Raw genomic sequence first — 19727 nt, 5'->3', positions numbered from 1 at the left:
TTCCAGTCTGGACAACAGAGTGAGACCTCAACTCAAAAAAACAAAGTCCCACAAACTACAAAGCTTAGTTCAGCCCCAGCATATACACATTTAACTATATTTCTAAAAGCCCCTCAAGACTAACTACTCGGAACTGGATAGAATCAGGAAAATCTAGGGGGCAAAAAAATAGAAATTATAGGGTTTTTAAACCCTGCCCACCACAAAGATTTATGCAATTTACATAAATGCTTTTGTAAGAAGTAGAGTGACAGCATGCCAGAGTGGTGGTGGGGACACTTAGTTTCAAATCAGTTTGGGCCCACATTTTCACCTTCAGGACTATCCCTTCTTTAAGGAATAGCTGAACTAAGTTTAGTAGATTTCAAACTTTTTGGTAGCGGAACCCACTTTTTCCCCTGCAAATGAAGTCTTATGTCACCATATACGTTAAATAAGAGCTGCATTTTTTGCTAATTGTATGAGGCTCATATTAGTAACATAATGAGAACAGAACAAAGGCTATGATGGTGGTCTCCAAAGTGTTAAAATTTAACACGTTTAAAAAAAAAATGTAAGTATTATAAAATCTAAATTTAGATTTTCAGTCTCTGCTGAGCACGTGGGAGCCACCCAGAGGTCCAGAGGTCAAGTGCACCGTCTGAGCTTCCTGTGGCTAAGGCCTTCTGTCCACCAGGGTTGTTCTGGCTATTTCCACAGGGTAATACAAGCACCCTCACGTCGACCTTGCAGGGTCTGGGGTTTTCTGTAACATGGTGGTGAACGCAGAGGCAAGGCCTCCTGGAGTCCATGATGAGAAAGAAAAACTTTTTGTTGATGAGTTGGGGTCTCTATTGCGCAGGTTGGAGTGCAGTGGCAGGATCCTGGCTCACTGCAGCCTCGACCTCCTGGGCTCAGGTGATCCTCCCGCTTCAGCCTCCCAAATAGCTGGGACTATAGGCCCGTGCAACCATGCCCAGCTAACATTTTAATATTTTTTTTAGAGACAGGGCCTCGCTATGTTGCTCAGCCTGGTCTTGAAATCCTGGGCTCAAGCAATCCTCCTGCCTCAGCCACCCGAAGTGCTGAGATTACAGGCAAGAGCCACCGTGCCTGGCAGAAAAACATCTCTGAGGAATGCAATCAGGCCCACCGCGGCAGTCACCCTCCACCCAGCATTGAGAAAAGCAGTCTTTCCTGAAGCCACTTGCTCTGTGGGCTCTGGACAGACTGACACCACCAACAGCTCTCAATTGGCCTCTCGATGCCATTGGCCGGACACCATAACTCACACCCTACAGCACAACAACGTACAGCCAGTTATTAATGTTATTTCTGAAACCAACGAGAATTCCTGAGAAGAAACTTGTGTTGTCGCCTCACTCCTGAGCAACCCGTCCTTCTTTCTTTAAAAGTTCAATCCTCGCCTGTCTTTCCCAGAGCACTTCCCGAGACACTGTGGAAGTGTTTCTGGAGGGCAGTCTTTGCCCTTGGCCTGAATAAACTCTTGACCCGTGTCAATCTGCCTCAGTTCCTTCACCTTTAGTTACTTGATGGTTTCATTACAGGAATTAAGAAAACGGGTCAACTTCAGGTTGACAATGATCATCTCTCACACGGTCCATGTGGGGGTGTTCCTGCAGGCCAGCACAGTGGTGAGTGCGTGTGCCTGGGCCCTCACCTGGTGACCACCTCTCCCATGATGCTGTCCATCTAGAAGGCATTTTCACCGTGTAGCGTGGTGGTTGGGGCTTGGACCCCAGGTCTCAGCCTGGCTCCACTCAGTACTTGTAACTTCATCTGTGTGTGACTCAGTTTCATTATCAAGACAATAACAGTGGCACGTATTCTGGTGGGTTTGTGAGAACCCTGCACCTGCGTAACAGCAGTGCTAAGAAATACCAGTTCTGGCCACCATTATTGCTGATGGAATCATACCAATTCTCATGGAGGAAGACACAAAGCCAGCTCAATTTTGCTTTTGTGGCTCTCGTTACCCTGAAATACGAGCAGCATGCCGCTGGACTTAAACCACAGCCTGCCTCTATACAGAAATTCCTCTCAGGAATGCTTGTGCTGCAGGAAGCTACTAAACACACACCACAGCTTCCCCCAGTCTCAAGATGGGAGGCAAGGAGTGCAGAGGGTGAACCTCTAGTCTGAGAAATAGCAACTGGAGTAGCGGCACCAGGTTTAAGGGCTCCTGCCCAGTGTGCCTCCTCTCGGGTGAAAACGGGGTATGTATGGGTCTTCAAAAGACTCAACAAGGTCACCACACACTTAGGGTGAAGACATCCTGGGAGAGGCCACACTCTCCCCGGTGGTCACTCACCACCACTTGCACATTTTTGTCAGTGAGAGGGAGTCACAGAGGCCACTTGACAGTTAAGGTCACTACAGAACAAGGGTCACAGCCCATCCCAAAGAGCTTATAAGTGACACCCCTCCTGGCTGACCACATGCAGCTATAGAGGTGAGCTTTGTAACAATGACTCCGAGGAAATAAAACCTCGGTCTTATTTTCATGGACTTCTCGTGCGTGCATCAGTGAGGACAATGATCCCTCATGAAGAAAGAGGTGGATTAGCTGGGTCCTGAGTCCATATCCTCAGCAATTCTACTCTATTTTCAAGATTTTAATTTCTCTTCAGGAATTTGTAAAAGATCGTAATTGGGACTGAATCCAATTTCTACAGACCATTCTGATTCACAATTGCCTACTCAAAACAAAACACAAAGCAAACCGAGAGGTGGCATATAAAAAAAATGTTCGTTTCTGCTTTCTCCATGAAAGAGGTGAAAAACGAGTACATGGCTCTGGCCTTGAGAAGCCAAGAGTGGTGGCCGGCGTGGCAAGCACTTGGGGCGGCAGGACACGGCCCGGCTGGGTAGGCCCCTGACCTCAAAGGAACCTGAAAATATCAGAGCCAGCTTGCCCAACACCCTGGCTGAATTTAGTTTCATGATGAGCAATAAAATTCACATGTTCTTTATTTAGTCCATATGATACACCATTTTTTAGAGTTTCTGAAAATTAGATAAAAGAGCATATTAAATGGCAAGTGTATGAAGTCTCTCTTCATAAACAATGTCAAAACAAAAAGTTTTGAATTACAAAATGTTAAAAAATATGTAGGTACTTAACATTTCACTAAAGCATAAAGTTACAGATCTTTTCTAAAGAAAAATAATTGTGCCACTTACCTATTTTTGCTGTTTCTATGAACTTTTTAATTCTGTACATAGGACATTTTGTACAAAATATGAAGTCTACATTTTTATTACTTATTATCATAAAACAAAGATACAATGTATGTACAATATTAAAAGGAAGCCATACTCAAGCCACACTAAAAAGACACTCGGAATAGTGACAGTTCTGATGTACAGATACATTTTGGAAAGAGTGAAGATGCCAAATGCAGAACTTTATGAAGAAAAACAGTCACCAGTTGATTTTCAATGTAGTACTTTTGAAGTCAGTTTGGTACAGAGTAAACACTATCTATATACTGATATGTAAGCCGAACGATTAGCACAGGGAATCCGAGTACTAACTAGGGAACTTTAATAGGCCAAAACAGTAAGTAATACTCTTGTCAAACAAAATTAGTTGCTCTCAAAACTTTCGTTTTTCTTTTTGGTGAGTGTTTGTCTTCAATAAAGAGCAGAAATAAAACCTAGACAAAGAGATGTTCTTATACGTTGAGCTTTACACAATCACCCAAACATTGCTATTTTGCTTTTTCCCTAGGGCAGAAAGAGAGTCTTCCCGGAAACCTCTCTCACAAACAAACTGAACATCCAAAATCAAGGTTATTTGAGAGTCTATCAGCTAAAGACAGAAGTTCAAACAATGGTATATCAAAATACAGAAGACGCTGCTTTATACAATAAAAAGCACCCTTTTTCCCTCAAAAGGAGAAGGCATCTAAACTTTTTTTAAAAATTATAGATTTCATAATGGTAAAATGGATAGATACTCGTCAAGTTTCTCAGGAAGTGTTCCTCAGAGTGGACTTGTCCACTGTCAGCTGGGGCCACCTTTAATTTAGTGCTTTCTTTTGCTCTTGACAGGAGATATCCCCTCCCCCAGATGATTTTCCTCTGAGACACAAGGACATAAACATTGCCAGTGGACTTAAATGACACCAGAGGGCAGCAGGCACTACAGCTGCAGTAGGAGCAATGTCTGCTTTTCACAATCTTTTAATGGATACCCGAGACTTCGATTAAAAAACAGATCCTAAAAGAAGCCACATTTTATCTTTTATGCATCAAGACACTTAACGTTAAGTTATATAATCTTATGCCAGAGACGAAAGAAACTAGAATCGCTTGTTTAGAAGAGCAGTACACATCTCAAGTAACTTTCAAGCAGGATAAATAAGTCAAGATACTGGCCACCCTGAGAGAAATAAAGAATAGACAAAGCACTAAGTTTAAAGATTTTTCTCCTCGTGCTATTCCATCTAAAACAAAAGCTCAATACATGCAAGGAAGTCTGTGGAATATATAGCAGCATTTTAAGACCGATGGAAACTCAGATACTGGATTTTCCTTATGAGGTGTTGATAAGGTGTGCTCTTTTCAACAGAAAAAGATTCACTGATCATCACCTTCACTAGTGCTCCCTCTAAGCTCTGAGAACCATCACACCAGTGCCCGGCACGTATGACGCTGTTTTGTTACTTTATGCACAAAGGCAGCTGCAGTACACATTAGGCCAAGAACGGGCTTAACTCAAAATGATCTCTTTCTAACTTTCTACCAAAATGTGGGATTCTTAGCGACTATAGTTTTATTAATTCAAGAGCCTTGTTGAAGGGAGACAGACAGTGTGTGAGCTGATGGAGAAAAAAAAATCTGCAAATAAAAATATGAACACATAATTTTGAAATTCCAATTTTAGTCAAGTAGAGAAACTCTTTTAAAACAAATTTCTCCCACGAGTTTACTCCTGGATGTGTGGTGCTGTCCCACAGACTTGGAAATATGGCTTTAGGTACACTTCAGAGAATACGTGGTATACATGGCATTAATTAAAGAAACACTTTAGAAAATACCAGCGACTGAGGATTGTCATGTCACTTTTCCCAGTACGTTGTGTTAGAACACAAAAGCAAAGGGCCGTTTCTGTGAGATTAAAAAAACAAACAAACAAAAACTGCTGGCGTAACAATCACGTGGAAATCATTTCAAAGGTTGTAAAGTTTTAAAAAACAGGTGATACTTTTCAAAGTGTTCCTTTGATTGGAAAAGCATTGATATGAGCGTTAGAACCACCTATTTGAAAGGATCACAAATTCCATTTGGGTAGAACGTGAAGATGATGGTAGGGTGCTTTCCTACAGCTCTGATTTTCTGAAAGTCGGATTGGGACTACACGGGCTGGTGACGACACAGTGGGACACTGTGGTTAGCCCGGCTCTGCCAGCGGACCTGGGAAGTCACCATTGTTTGAACTCCTAATCTCGCGCTGAGGTGGACGCACGTTATTGCCTACAGAACGGGGTCCAAGAGAGCTTTGACTTTGAGTGTAACTGATTGGTATGGCACAAAAAGTATGTGTTTTCTACAGAATCCAGAGAGAACCGGCAGGCCCCCGCCTCGGCGCGGAGCTGGGGCTAGCGGCCGTCCTGGGAGACCAGCTCGTCGGCTCTGCAGTGAGCTTCCAAGGCTTTCTTGGTGTGGGGATCCTGAGGCAGCTCGGACTTGCGGCGTGCAAGGGGTCGGTCCTTCTTCGGGTCTTTCTGTGCCTGGAATTAAAAATGCAACGGAGTTGGCGACACACTAAGCTACCTGAGACGTGAGCTCGCTTCTCAGAAGCCAAGGGGTGACCACGAGGTACACAGGCACTACCCACATACTAACGACTCGCTGGCCACAGGGCAAGGGCGTATCTATCACGATCATTTGCCAAAAATATCTTGTCTGTTACAAATATTCTAGGGACTGGTGTGAAGAGCTCTGTGTGTAGCACTGGCATTTTGGTCTTTAAAAGTGTATCGTGTTTGTAACTGCATTCCCAGTACCTCCACTGTACATAACTCACCAGTTTTAGCAAATCCTGTAAGTATCCTCCTATTTCATAAAATGCCACCAAAGCCATTTGATGGCCATGTCCATTACAGAAGCATTTCAGAAAGTAGAAATTTCTTTTGGAGGTAAATGAAAAGAATGAATGCAAAACAGATTGATATTGGATTTAAACTTCTATCAAAAAAAGATACTCCCTTCTCCAATCCACTGTCCTCCTGAAATTTCGGAAATTTTGGTTTCACTTTTTAAAAAATTAAGTGAATTCCATTTTTGCATGAGGATTTAGTAACTGAGATCTGCAATCAATGGGGAGCCTGACATGGGGAGTTTGCATGCCAGAAGCATCCTTTTCCATGGATAATAGTTAAGTAGGCCGCTGGGCTTTCAAGTAGAGCCACTGCATTCATACCGGTATTTTAAAACAAAATATGATGCACGAGGACCCCAAAAAACCTGGCATTATTTTTTGGAGGATGAGCCCTTTGTAGTACAGGCTTTCCCTGCTAGGTAAGTATCTAGTATTGTTGCGAGAGGCTGTGTTAGGCTCCAGTGAATTTCTTTTGGAAATTCTTTCAGCGCATTTGCCCATTTATGATGGGTAATTTACGAGCACACCTGCCCACACCGTGCCGAGTGTTCGGCAGTTTTTGACCAAAAATGGCATGACCCCCATGGCCTATCCTTCCGATTCATCCGATCTCACCCTGAGCGACCTTTTCTGGTTGCCTCGGATGAAAACAGTCCTCAAAGGGCAACATTTGCTAATGTGGAAGAGGCGGAACAAAGAAACGACAGAAGCACTAAAAGGCTTCAAAACTGACCAGTTCAGAAACTGTTCTGAGCCATAGAAAAATAGTCTCGACAGGTGTATTGAAACAGATGCAGAGTATTTTGAAAGTGACTGAAGTGTAAACCTGTAAGAATACACATTTTAAAATAAGTAAATCCTGGGTTTTTTTGGGTCCCCTTCTTATATAGCAGAAGATTGCCAATTAGTTAGAAACATTTTTAGCTAAAAGTTCCTTGTAATCAGAATCAAGTTCAGTACCTCCCTCAAGAAGAAGACTGTCAAAAAAAGAAGTTTCTTTTGTGGTACATCTACCATGGTAAATTTGTTTTAAGTCAATCATTTGACAACAAAAGAACATAAGCATAACAGTTTCTCAGAGATTCCAGATACCTGATTTTGGTGCAACATGTCAAGTATACTTTCCTATGCATTAATGAAAAATTTAAGACGTGCAGAAGTCATACATGAGAAGTTCAAGTTTTTGCAGAGATAAGTATCTATTAGCAGGCTTCTTTGCAAATTTATCTATGAAAACAGCAATTGGTCAGGTGTGGTGGCTCACGCCTGTAATCCCGGCACCTTAGGAGGCAGAGACGAGAGGACTGCCTGAGCCCACGGGTTTGAGACCAGCCTGGGCAACATGGTGAGACCTTGTCTCTACAATAAATTAAAAAAAAAATTAGCCGGGTGTGGTGGTGCGCACCTGTGGTTCCTGCTACTTGGAAGGCTGAGGCGGAAGGATTGCCTAAGCCCAGCAGGTTGAGGCTGCGGTGGCTGTGAGTGTGCCAGTGCACTCCAGCCTGGGCAACGGAGTGCGACTCCGACTAAAGAAACAAACAGAAAAGAGCAATCATGTCAAGTTTTAAAAAGAATTTTGTGTGATATCATGTTAGGATTATTTCTAGAAATGTTATTTGAATATAAATATTCCCTCATAGTAAAGGCATGGCTTGCTTCCCCCCCCCCTGGAAACTAGTGTGAGATGGCCTTAGGAGAACCACCCACATCTGGAGAGGGTGAAGGCCACAGCTCCTCCCTCCTCCACCTGTCCCAGTACTCATAAGAGCACATCAGTGCATTCGCATGTCTGCCTCCAACCCATGAGAAACTCAGGGACGTCTACCCTGAATCTGATGTCCAGTCTATGCTGATCTGTAAAACAAAGCAAAACAAAACCCAGATTTCATATACTTGAACTTTGTAATTACCGCTGAAATAGGCACTCGAAAGACAAGAAACGTTTTAATAGAAAGAGGCAATCGTAAAGACCCAGGAGCAGCATCGATGAATGCAAACGGGACCCCACAGTTTCAGAAAGGACAGAGGACAGGGGGACACAGCTAGGGCTTACTGCTCAGGTGTCTTAAACTGGTGTGTAAAGCACAGAGTAACTTTACAAACCACAAGGTGGAAAGATGAGAAAACAGGAGGCAGGGGAGAACGTGACATCATGCAGATGGTGGACCGAGGACAGCGTGGTGGAAAAGATGTGCTGCAAACATGCTGGCATGGGCAGAACGCACGAGAAGGATGCAGAAGCCCCGCTCGAGACATCTCTGCAGCAGAGATGCAAGCTGGCGAGCAAGAGCCTCTGTTCTGCAGCCCACGGGAAGACCAGGAAGGCTAAATGCAAACCGCAGTGTTAAAAGAGCACCAGGACTTGGGTAGGCACAGCTGTGCAAGTTTTCTTCCTCCTATAAAAGTGTAAATTCAAACTTTACTACTCAATTTGGGACAGAAAAAAATCAACATTTCTTTTTTTAAACATTTTTTTTAATAGAGGCAGGGTCTTGCTATGTTGCCTAGGCTGGTCTCAAACCCCTGGGCTCAAGTGATCCTCCTGCCTTGGCCTCCCAAAGTGTTGGGATTACACGCGTGAGCCACCACGCCTGGCCAAAATTTTTCTTTTTTTCTTTTTTGAGTTGGAGTCTCACTCTGTCGCCCAGACTGGAGTGCAGTGGCCGTTCCCGGCTACCGCAGCCTCGACCTGCTGGGCTCCGGCGATCCTTCCGCCTCAGCCTTCCAAGTAGCTGGAATTACAGGCATGCGCTACCACGCCCGGCTGATTTTTTGATTTATTGTAGAGATGAGGTCTCGCTGCCCAGGTGGGTCTCGAACCCGCGGGCTCCGGCAATCCACTCACCTCAGCCTCCCAAAGGCGCGGGATTACAGGCTGAGCCACCGAGCCCGGCTTCCAAAATTTTTTAAGGGACCAAATTTCTTTTTTCTTTTTTTGTCTATCATAAGCTGGAATGACACAGAAAAAAGGGAAAATACTTCATGTATCCAAAGTTAACTTGTCAATTCTTTTCCTAGAGAAAAAGTCTTAAATATGCTCTACATATTTAATAACCAATACCTGCACTGACCACTTCCATTCTCTACACCTTTCTTACTCGCATGGTTTGACAACATTGCTTTTTTCCCAACTGACTATTAAAAATGAGAATTGTAAACATTTAAAATGTCTCTGATTGAAATGTCATTCATGTGAAATTTACGGGTTTTCTTTGGATGTTGCCTATAGGGTGACACCAATTTCTCAAAGGAAATCCATATAATTGCTCTGAAAAGTTCATACACAGTTGAATTTCTCCACAAAAAGACAGCCCCTGCATCCATCAGCACCAGGCCTTCTCTCCAGTCTCCTGCAACACCATCATCCACCCCTCACATCTGCCCTACTCTAACACTCAAATCTTCTTCAAGAAATGTGAAATGACTTTGGAAAAATAAAGTTAGCTGGAAATACAATCAAAGGGAACCTGAATATATTCAAATGGCTAAATTTAAAAAAAAGAAAGAAACTTAATTTTTAGCCATAGCTTCTTATGTCAGTTTGGTCACCAAACTGTGCACATACATTATTTTTCCTACATCTTGGTACCTTCTTTTTTTTTTACAGACAGGGTCTGGCTGGAATGCAGTGGTGTGATCACAGCTCATAGCAGTCTTGAATTGGTACTTTCTTTTTGCTTTAGCAAAAAGAAAAATGGTGCTTTTGAGAATTTCAGGAAAACTCCAAACATTTTCAAATTAGGAAGTGTCTGTCATTTCAAATATTATAGCTAAGACTGCACTTAATACGTGCCTTCATATAGATAGGCTAAAATTCAATTGATTCAATGAAACTTAATTGATCTGTAGAAATCTATAATATATCTTGAAACTGGGTAGTGCTATATAGTATTCCGACTTCATTCTTTCTCAGAGTTGTTCTGGTTCTTTGTATTTCCATATGAATTTTAGAATCAGTTTGTCAATATTGTAAGGAAAACAAAGCCTGCTGGGATTCTTTTTTTGTGTGTGTGCGTCAGAGTCTCACTCTGTTGCCCAGGCTGAAGTGCAGTGGCACACTCACAGTCACGGCAGTCTTGACCTGCTGTTTCAGGCCATCCTTCCACCTCAGCCTTCCAAGTAGCTGGAACTACAGGTGTGAGCCAACACACCTGGCAAATTTTGTGATTTATTGTAGAGATGAGGGCTCACTAAGTTGCCCAGGCTGATCTCGAACCCCTGAGCTCAGGCAATCCTCTCACCCTGGCCTCCCAAAGTGCTGGGATTACAGGCTTGAGCCACTGCTCCCGGCCCAGCCTGCTGGGATTCTAATTGAGATTACATTAATTTGGGAAGAACTGACTCAAGTCTTCCGACCTAGGAACATGATCCACAGAAATCTAAAGGTAAGGGGGGTGATAAGTGTTCTAAGAATGCTGAGTTTTCAATGCACAGAAAACTCAGATACAGAACCCAATTTCAAGAAGTGTGAAAACAAATGAGGAAGCAAAGCTGTTGGAGTCCTCTGACAACTACCCTGCTTAGTCTGCATTTGGAACCAAACAGCTGGATGACCCCAGACTGTTTCCTGCCCATCACTGGGTTGGTGATTCTCCCAGGAGGAGACATGCCTCTTTTGAAGGGCAGTGGACAGACAAACCAACTGGGAGGTTTCCATGGCCCTGAGTATCATAGAAATACTAGAGCTACCTTTCAAAGACAGCTTTGCTCAAGACGGGAATATTTGGGCTTGCATTCTCGATCAAGTTATTGATTTACTACCAAGTAGGACCTAAATTGTAAATATGTCCATAACATTCAGGTTCATTACCTTTTGGGCATAGTTCATTCTTTTCCTCGCTTCACTCCTAAAAAAAAAAAAAAAAGATGTACCAAGAAGAAAAATTCCCCAACCTTAAAATATTTAATGTGTAAGAACTGGCTTGTAAACCATTGACTTCCTTTTCAATGTTGTATGGTCTATTGTCTTAAAAAATGAACACGTGGTCACAAGCTCCCCAGAAGGCTTACTGACAGGAGACACCGATTTTGATTTCCTTCTGACAGCAGTGACAAGGCTAGCTTACATGCCATTAGCAAACTTGAAGTCATATAATCAAAACAGTAATAAAGGTGGTGATCTTAAATTCACTTACAAGTTAAAATATCAAGGAGGAACATAAACACCCCCACAAATAGATGAATATATATAGATCTTCATATTTTTGATGAATATTATGAGGATTACACAGAAATTAGTTACTGATGCTCACTAAGTGTTCAGTGAGCTCTTCCACTGAAAGTATTTTTAGTACTTTCGTATTTTCAGGCTTTGAGGAGCTGAAAGAAGCATCTATTCACCTGTTTCCGATCTTAACCTAAGTCCAGGAACTATCTGGGCAGAAAGAGGCAGACAACCATGGCTACCACAGACGCCTGGTGCCAAGAGCCCTTTTCTTATACAGCACCCTGAGAAAGTGGCCCGGACCAGTGCAGTCCGATGGGACTACAATTCTGGCCATGTGTGTAACTCCAAATGTTTTCAGAGTCACATTAAAAGAGCAAAAAGCAATGAGGGACGTTAATGTTAACAATATATTTTACTCAATCTAGTACAGACCGAGTCTCCCTAATTGGAAAATCCAAGTCCTCCACAATCTGAAACTTGTTGAGCACTGACATGATGCCCAAAGGAAATGCTCACTGAAGCATTGTGGATTTCCAATTTTTGGATTAGGGATGCTTAACTGTACTTAACTATACTTAACTATGCTTAACTATACTTAACACAAATATTCCCAGATCTAAAAAGATCAAAATCTAAACTTCTGGTCCTGAGCTTCTGGATAAAGGACACTCCACCTGAGTAGCTAACATATGAACATTTCAACATATAATCGATACAAAATCATAAATGATACTAAGTGCCAGAATGCTCCTGTGTGTTTTCCATGACAGCACATTCTGATTCAGACGTACCCCTTTCTTTTTATTTTTTGAGTTGGAGTCTCACTCGGTCGCCCAGACTGGAATGCAGTGGTCGCTCAATCCTTCTGCCTCAGTCTTCTGAGAAGCCGGAATTACAGGCATGGGCTGCCACGCCCGGCTGATTTTTTGATTTATTGTAGAGATGAGGTCTCGCTGCCCAGGTGGGTCTTGAACCCGCGGGCTCAGGCAATCCACTCACCTCGGCCTCCCAAAGGTGCGGGATTACAGGCTGAGCCACCAAGCCCGGCTTAGACGTACCCCTTTCAAGCGCTCTGTAGCCATATACAACTCAGGGCTGCTAGGCTCTAAGGCTATCTACATGTGTATTCTTGGTAACACCTCATCCTGTCTGATCAGGAGCGGGGGAGGGGGGGACATGATTTACTTGAATCAAACACTAAGAGATTAAAAAAACCCTGTTTAATGGTGCCCTGACTGATACTAGCATTGTAAACCATCTGCTTGCAGATAATGGGGATAATTTAGCACTCTTGCTTTTTACATCTTGGAATTTTAGAGCTGGATGTCTTTAGGAGTTATTTCATTGGCCAAAGGGGGTTCACTTTTTTCTTTTTTAAAGAGACAGGGTCTCGCTCTGTTGTCTAGGCTGGAGGGCAGTGGCACAGCACAATTACAGCCTTACCATATCCTCAACCTCCTAGGCGCAGGTGATCCTCCTGCCTCAGTCTTCCAAATAGCTGGAACTATAGGTGACTGCCACATTGCCTGGCTAAGTTTTAAATTTTTTGTAGAGATCAGGTCTGTGTTGCCTAGGCTGGTCTCGAACTCCTAGGCTCAAGTAATCCTCCCACTGCAGCCTCCCGAAGTGCTGGGATCATAGACGTGAGCCACCGTGCCTGGCCAAAAGTGGGTTCAAGTTTCTACGCTGACAAATGCCCATGCCCCCCAATTCATTTGAGGCTGCTTACATTTCCAGGTATTTGAGACGGAGGCAAGCTCAGAGAAACACAGCAGATGATCTTGGTGAAAAGGGCCTCAACCTAGGCAGGAACTTAATAAGCTGCCCTCTTGAAAGCCTCACAGCACACACTCCCAAGTGAGCAGTAAGAGTGATATAAGGCGCTCTCTTATTTTTAAATTTTTAAAAATTTATTTGTTTGTTTACTTCAGTCTGGGTCTCACTCTGTTGCCCAGGCTGGAGTGCAGTGGCACAATCACGGCTCACCGCAGCCTCGACCTCCTGGGCTCAGATGATCTTTCCACCTCAGTTTCCCAATTAGCTGGGACTACAGGAGTGCACTACCACTCTGGGCCATTTTTTTTTTTTTTTTGGTAGAGAAAATGACTGGCTATGTTGCCCAAGCTGGTCTTGAACTCCTGGGCTCAAGCAATCCTCCCACCTCGGTTTCCCAAAGTGCTGGGATTATAGGTGTGAGCTACTGCACTGGCCTGGATGCTTTCTTTAGATCAGTGGTGATCTATTACTTCCACCACAATGGAAACAAAATCACTGGAGCGTGGGTACCCTAGGTGGCCCTGGACACAGGCAATGAAAGACAGAGGTTGGGAGGGGGGTGAGGGGGAACAAGGGCTCCACCCTGGTATCCTGGGGGAGGGGATGTTAGTACCTGCTGTGAAGAGCTAGAAGGGAATGTCTCTGGGCCAAAGCAGAAGTCAGAGGGAAGCAAAGGGAAAGCGAGTGGTGAGATACTGCTGTGAAGCTTTTGATTTTGTCCAAGTTAATGTGTAAAGAACAGTTAAGAGCTGGGATTACCACTGCTATGGTAATGAAGAAACAAATCTCAGAAACAAATCTTAATCCTTAAGAAGTGTTTCTAGAAACTTGATCACTGGGATCTGAGGATAAATGTTTCCTCTAAGATTAGTAAAATTTCATTTTTAATTTCAGCTTAAACAGAAAGCAGATGTAGACCACGTCATATACTAAAATATGACACTCATTTCTTAAGCAAGTCTGCAGTGAGCATCCAGCTGAGAGCTCTGTGCACTTTGCACTTTTACCTGATGAGCCTCGTGGTTCACTGTCTTTCTCAGCATCTGCACATCTTCAAATAAAGGCCCATCTGTCTCCATTGCAACCGGAAGGCTCACCGTGCTCGCTTGACTAAACCCTGTGTACTGCAATGAAAGTGTGGAGTCACTCTCTGGTAGGCTCTGGGTCCTGAACTCCAGGGCTCTTGTCCAGCCCACAGGACCATCTTCCCCTGCACCCATCCCCAGGGACCTCTCCCACATGGAGACCCCATGAGAGGCTTGCCTACAACTGCAGGACCATGGCCCTGCCGTCCTCTTAACCAAATTTTTCTCCTCTTGTGAGCTGGGCTGCACTCGGTGAAGACAGCAAAGCAGCTGATCTTCTACTGTCCCCAGAGGTCACTTCCAAGCCTCTCCCAGGTCACCCCCTCCCAACACCTGAAGAACAGTGGCCTATGCCCCATTGCTTAGCCTCTGATGTTCCAACTTCATGTGAGCCAAGCATGAGGGTGCGCCCTGGGCTTGGCCACTGGGAACTGCTCCCGGCTCGAACATTCATCTCTGACCTCCCATTCTTTGCATGCGATCTGCTCATCCTAAGGTTCTTTTCCCTTCACTCTCATGACATCTTCCTCTTTGAGGTGACTGGCCCCAGACTCCCTGCTCCCTTTTATCCCATTTTCTTAACTTGCTTAAACCCTTTCATCACACCCCCAGGGTCTTTGTGCTTGACTAAAACAAACACAGTCAGGTTAGCCCACAGTCTGGGTTAGCCGATGGCTCCGTCTCTACCACAGCCGCCCAGGCCAGTGCTCTTGCAAGCACAGGACCTCCTGCGTAGACCCGGTCCCTGGCACATCCACAGGCTTCCTGTGCTTCCTCTCCTGTTCTCCTGCAGAGAGGCCCTGGGACTTTTCACTCTCCTTGCTCTGGTTTGGACAGCAGATGCTCACCACTCAGCTACTGGGCCCTGCAGACTGTCTCGATGAGTGCAACAGGGGTAAGGTTGCCTCCGAGGGCTGCTGTGATGGTTGCAAGGAGACAAGGTGCCCAGGACAACTCAACTGCTAATGTCTGCAGTGTCTGCTGTCTCTGGGAGGGGAGGGTGGGAAGGAGGAAGCATGTGGTGTGAGCTGGAAACTATGCTGAGTCCCTCGTTCATCTTGCAGTAAACTGAACCACGTACACCACCACTTTCGTTTGACTAATGTGGAAACTGAGGCAGGAAGAGGTTGGGTGACCTGCCCAAGGTCTCAGAGCACGTAAGGGGGGAAGCTGGGATAGAAACCCAGGCCGCTACATCCACATTCCCTCCATTCTCTGCCCAGCAGGTCCACCAGCTATAGCCCCTCGGTCCTCAGCTCTGTTTGTGGGCTGGACCCTCCTCCCTCCTGCGCCCCCCACCCCCCACTCAGCCCAGGAAAGAATGCTCAGCTCCCAGGCATTGTGCATCCCAGCCTGGTTTCCGCTCTCACCTCCCAATGGAGCTGCCAGTCCCTGCGTCATCAGTGACTGCTTGGTTGCTGAGCCATTTTTCGGCTTTATCTCATGAGCCTCTCGAGGTATGGCGTTTCAGCACAACCATCCCTGAGCCATCGCCTCCCTTGGACTCCATGACACCAGCCCTGCCCGGCTGGCCTCCTCCTTCCTCTGACAGGTCCTCCTCGCTAGGCCTCTCTTCTCAACTCCCAGCCCACCTGGCTCCTGCCCCCTTAGCCTGGTTCTTACCTCCAACACCAGTGGCACCCAGGTTCCTCAGTGCCTTGTGTCCTCTGTTCCCACAGCACAAGCCCCTACCCTCTTGCCTGGTCCCTGGCAGCACAGCGTCCACGTTGCTGCCGGAGGAGCTTGTGAAACGCAAGCCTGACCAGGCCACTATGCGCCTACGGCTCTTGAATCTCTGCTTCTATTCTTTGGGCTAAAGTCCAAGCTCCTGCTCCTTCTCTGGTTTCACCTTTCCTCAGATGGCAGTCAGCGCCCCAACAGGGGACACCCCACCATGGCCAACACCCTGCGGTTTCCTCTTTTCTAGTTCTGTCCCCAGATGTGACAGGTTGAGTCTCGCTTAGTGATGATTCTAGACCCCCTCCTGGGATGAATACCCTGGTGCCCTGGGCACCCCCTTGCTATGGTGGTCCATACCCCGTTTCTTTACCCATCTCTCTTGAAAGACATGAACAGATGAGCCATTCAGTGTCATCTCTAGCACATCACTTGAGTGTGTGCTACCATCTGACTATCTGAGCTGGATTCACTCAAGTGTGTACTATCATCTGGTCATCCAAGCTGGGTGCATCTGGGTTCCCCAAAGAACCGTAAGTTCCTTGAGGCCAGGCTGTATCCTGTTCTGATTTTTGTATCCTTAGAAATTTCTGTAGTCCAGGACACACAGTGCCTCGTCCTTGAGAGGGCTCATGGTTAGGAGGGGAAATACAGAAACAGAAATCACGGTAATACTCATGAGCCGGTGCAGGGGTCAGTTTTGAACCAACCCATCGGCTTTTGACTGCTTCAGGGAAAACCAGAGTCCTTCACAGAGCCCACCAATGGCTCATGCTTAGAGCATGGCTTGCTGGTACTCAGGGAAAAAGAAAGTATCCCTAAGCAAGGATGCTACAAAATGTCCACAGCCAAACAAACGCCACATGGCAGGCCCCAGCAGGAAAGGGTTCTTCCTGGAGGCTGAAACTCATGATGGGATAAAGGAAAATGCACATTTCCCCATATGAGCTCATCTTTCAAGAGAAAAGGCAGTTGTCCAGCCAGATGCCAGCCTGGGCCACCCTGGCCTCCTCTGTCATTGTGGCATTATTTCAGTCATTGCAAAAGGAAAGAAACATTGAGTCCAGCTACCCTCAGAATTCACAGAGAACTTGTCTGCATTTCATGACCTCCACGAAAGCCAGGGAACTAAACAGTACAAGGTTTTGGGCCTGTTTTGGTGGATTAGGATAAATACATTAATGTTATAAATCTTGATTTGAAAAAACCCCCAAAAGCTGCCACAACTGCTCAAACAAATAAGATCAAGTCCTGAAGGCACCAAAGCTCTCCCAGTCCCCTGCCCGCCCAACAGGGATGTGCTTCTATGTCTTTGAGCAGATAAATTCTTGGTTTGTTTAAAAAAAAAAAAAAAAAAAAAAAAAAGAGGGTAAGCACCAGGAAGACTTCTAGATAGATGTCAGTGAATACAGAATGAATTACTGGTACTCCACCTTTAAAAAGCCTATAAATCAATTCTCAAACAGGTAGATTTGACATGGAAAACCAGGCTACAAAATCCCAATTATTTTCATGACAGAAATAAGGAATAAATTATATTAGCCATAAAAATGTCTACTTTCTGTTGTTGTAATGGCAGTGATCAGAATTTAGAGATTTTCCCTTGAGAGAATAAAAGAAAGCACGGAGACCATCATCTCCTGCTCTGAGTACTGACCCATGAAGTATTTTCCATGTAAGGGACACTGAATGTGAAACTGCAGCATGCAGACAGGACTCACAGGGACAGCGTCACAGATGGTTTTAACACAGAGATGAAGACAGGACAGTGTTGAGACCCCAGCTCATAGGAGGTCACCAAAGCTCCAATGCTGAACCATTATAGGTATATGTTATAATCACAGACATTTTTAGAGACAGCAACCAAAAAGAATTTTAAAAGGTACTGAAGAAAACTCAGAAAAGGTTCAGAAAAAGAAAAGAGAACCGTCTGTACTTTAGAAGGAACACTGGTCTCAGTACAGCAGGAAAGCCAGGTCACAGGTGTCAATACAAACAACCAGCTCGTCTTCATTCATGATGGAAAGGTTTTATGCCATTTTTCAATAGGTTATTTCTATATTCCAGGTAAAGTAAATACGATCAGGCCCTCTGATGTATATTTCCTAAGTGTTTCCAAGGTTGCTGATTCCAACTCTGTGTGCTGGTGTCCTGCAATCCTAAGGGATGCCTCAACTATTATACCGTTTCAGACAGTAATCTTCAAACAGCATTTCTATGTAAGAGCATGAATAAATATGCTAGAAAAATGCTGGTTCCTTGTTTTAGGTGGAATTGAGGAAATGATAATTTACAATGTCATTCAATTTTCCCATATTGAGTTTCTTTTTAGTTGGAGTGTCACTCTGTCACTCAGGCTGGAGTGCAGTGACACGGTCATGGCCAGCACAGTCTCAACCTGCTGGACTCAGACAATCCTTCTGCCTCAGCCTTCTAAGTGGCTAGATCTACAGGCATGTGCCACCACACTTGGCTAATCTTTTTTTTTTTTTGATTTGCTATAGAGACTAGGTATCGCCAAGTTGCCCATGCTGGTCTCAAACCTGTGGGCTCAGGCAATCCTCTAGCCTCGGCCTCCCAAAGTGCTGGGATTACTGGCGTGAAGCACTGTGCCTGGCCCATTAAGTCTCTTGACTGTAGTTTTACCAAAGAGAATACACACCAATAGGTTGTTATATGGGTAAAGTATATACTTTTAACTTGATATTCACGTATAACTTTTGATTAAATGTCAGAGAAATTTAAAAGCCACTTTAGATAATAATTTTTTATGCATACTTTGCACTAAAATAAATATATTGTTTTGTAAAATATTTTCTTTTCAGGGGAGTTGGGGAAACCTGAGAATTCTTACAGATTTTCAGCAAGAGGCACTGTTATAATCAGGCTCACAGAACAAGAAGAAACAACTCATGATAATGCTCTAATCATTTAGCCCATACAGAAAACCAAAAGAGCACAGAGCTAGGGACCCCGCCCAGACCACAGCAGCCCTGGCTGCTGGAACCACCAGTGGCTCCCGAGATCTGGCTGCTGACACCAACTTGCTGGAGCACGCTGGTACCTACTGCTAGAGCAGGAGAAAGAGGAGGTGCTAACATGGCAAAATTCAGTTCACGTTCAACAGTAAAAGTTTAAGCCTATAAAAACCTAATACTAGGAAAGAGGACATCAACTTTATACTTAATCTATTTCAACTCTTATTTCCTTTCTCTTGGAATTAATTTGCCATTAAAAAAGAAAGGGAACTATCACTTGAGCCATAGCATCTATGACACCTGAGAGAGGAAGCAAAGTGCAGTTTTGGTACAAAATAGAGGTGACATCCTGGTTGTCTTTTTACCACAGTATATTTATAAGATTTGTATCTTATTTAAAAAGCAGAGGAGAAAAAAGTCAATTCTGTGGTAAAAATGTTGTGGGGCAAAATAAGTACTTCTACAAGAGAAGGGTTACAAAGTTGAAAAGCATTTTTTATTGCAGACATTTTCATATACAACATTAGTGAAATCAAGGTCCCTCTCTCCCATGAAGATATATTCCTATCTTATAAAAACATTCAAGTAACACCCTGGACGTTTTCACGTTACTCTCATTTTTAGTACCTGGGGATTGGCTTTGGCTAGCTTTTCTATTTTAACCCATGCTTCTTCTCGTTCTTTCATTTTTAGCTTCTCTCTGAAAAATAGTAAAATGTCATTTGTGTTAGAGAGATGAATCATACTCAAGAAAGCACGAAGGGCAGAAACACAGATATGTCCAGCAACACAATCTTCTATTTCTCTTTTGGAACTTTATGGTCTTACTCCACATACGCCATAGTGTTGACCACAATGTGTGCAATAAAATAAAAAAATAATAATAATAAAATAAAAGTAAAACCAACCAAGACTTAGAGACAGTTAAAAAAAAA

General features: G+C 44.2%; 1 protein-coding gene across 7 annotated transcripts in view; it reads right to left on the bottom strand.

Moving 5' to 3' along the window:
• Window positions 1-2952: 2952 nt before the first annotated feature.
• The window catches only part of PPP2R5C (protein phosphatase 2 regulatory subunit B'gamma), a 158551-nt gene continuing 141776 nt past the window's right edge, over window positions 2953-19727 (bottom strand). For 2 of the 7 annotated variants that reach the window (XM_021715565.1, XM_008064077.2), the window contains 3 exons: window positions 19420-19492; window positions 14060-14176; window positions 2953-5738 (listed from right to left, as the gene is read on the bottom strand). In XM_021715565.1, the coding sequence (XP_021571240.1) occupies window positions 5607-5738; window positions 14060-14176; window positions 19420-19492 (322 nt within the window). In that variant the 3' untranslated portion in view covers window positions 2953-5606. Of the gene's footprint in view, window positions 5739-10919; window positions 10957-14059; window positions 14177-19266; window positions 19493-19727 lie in introns of those variants that run through there. The other 5 variants (XM_008064075.1, XM_008064071.2, XM_008064072.2 and 2 more) reach the window with 4 other exon arrangements.

Source organism: Carlito syrichta, unplaced genomic scaffold (genome assembly GCF_000164805.1).
Source record: "Carlito syrichta isolate Samal-C Ts95f unplaced genomic scaffold, Tarsius_syrichta-2.0.1 Scaffold307187, whole genome shotgun sequence".
In the NCBI taxonomy this organism is placed as follows: domain Eukaryota; kingdom Metazoa; phylum Chordata; class Mammalia; order Primates; family Tarsiidae; genus Carlito; species Carlito syrichta.
The sequence above is the reverse complement of the archived record's forward strand: the minus strand, read 5'-3'. Positions and strand labels throughout refer to the sequence as shown.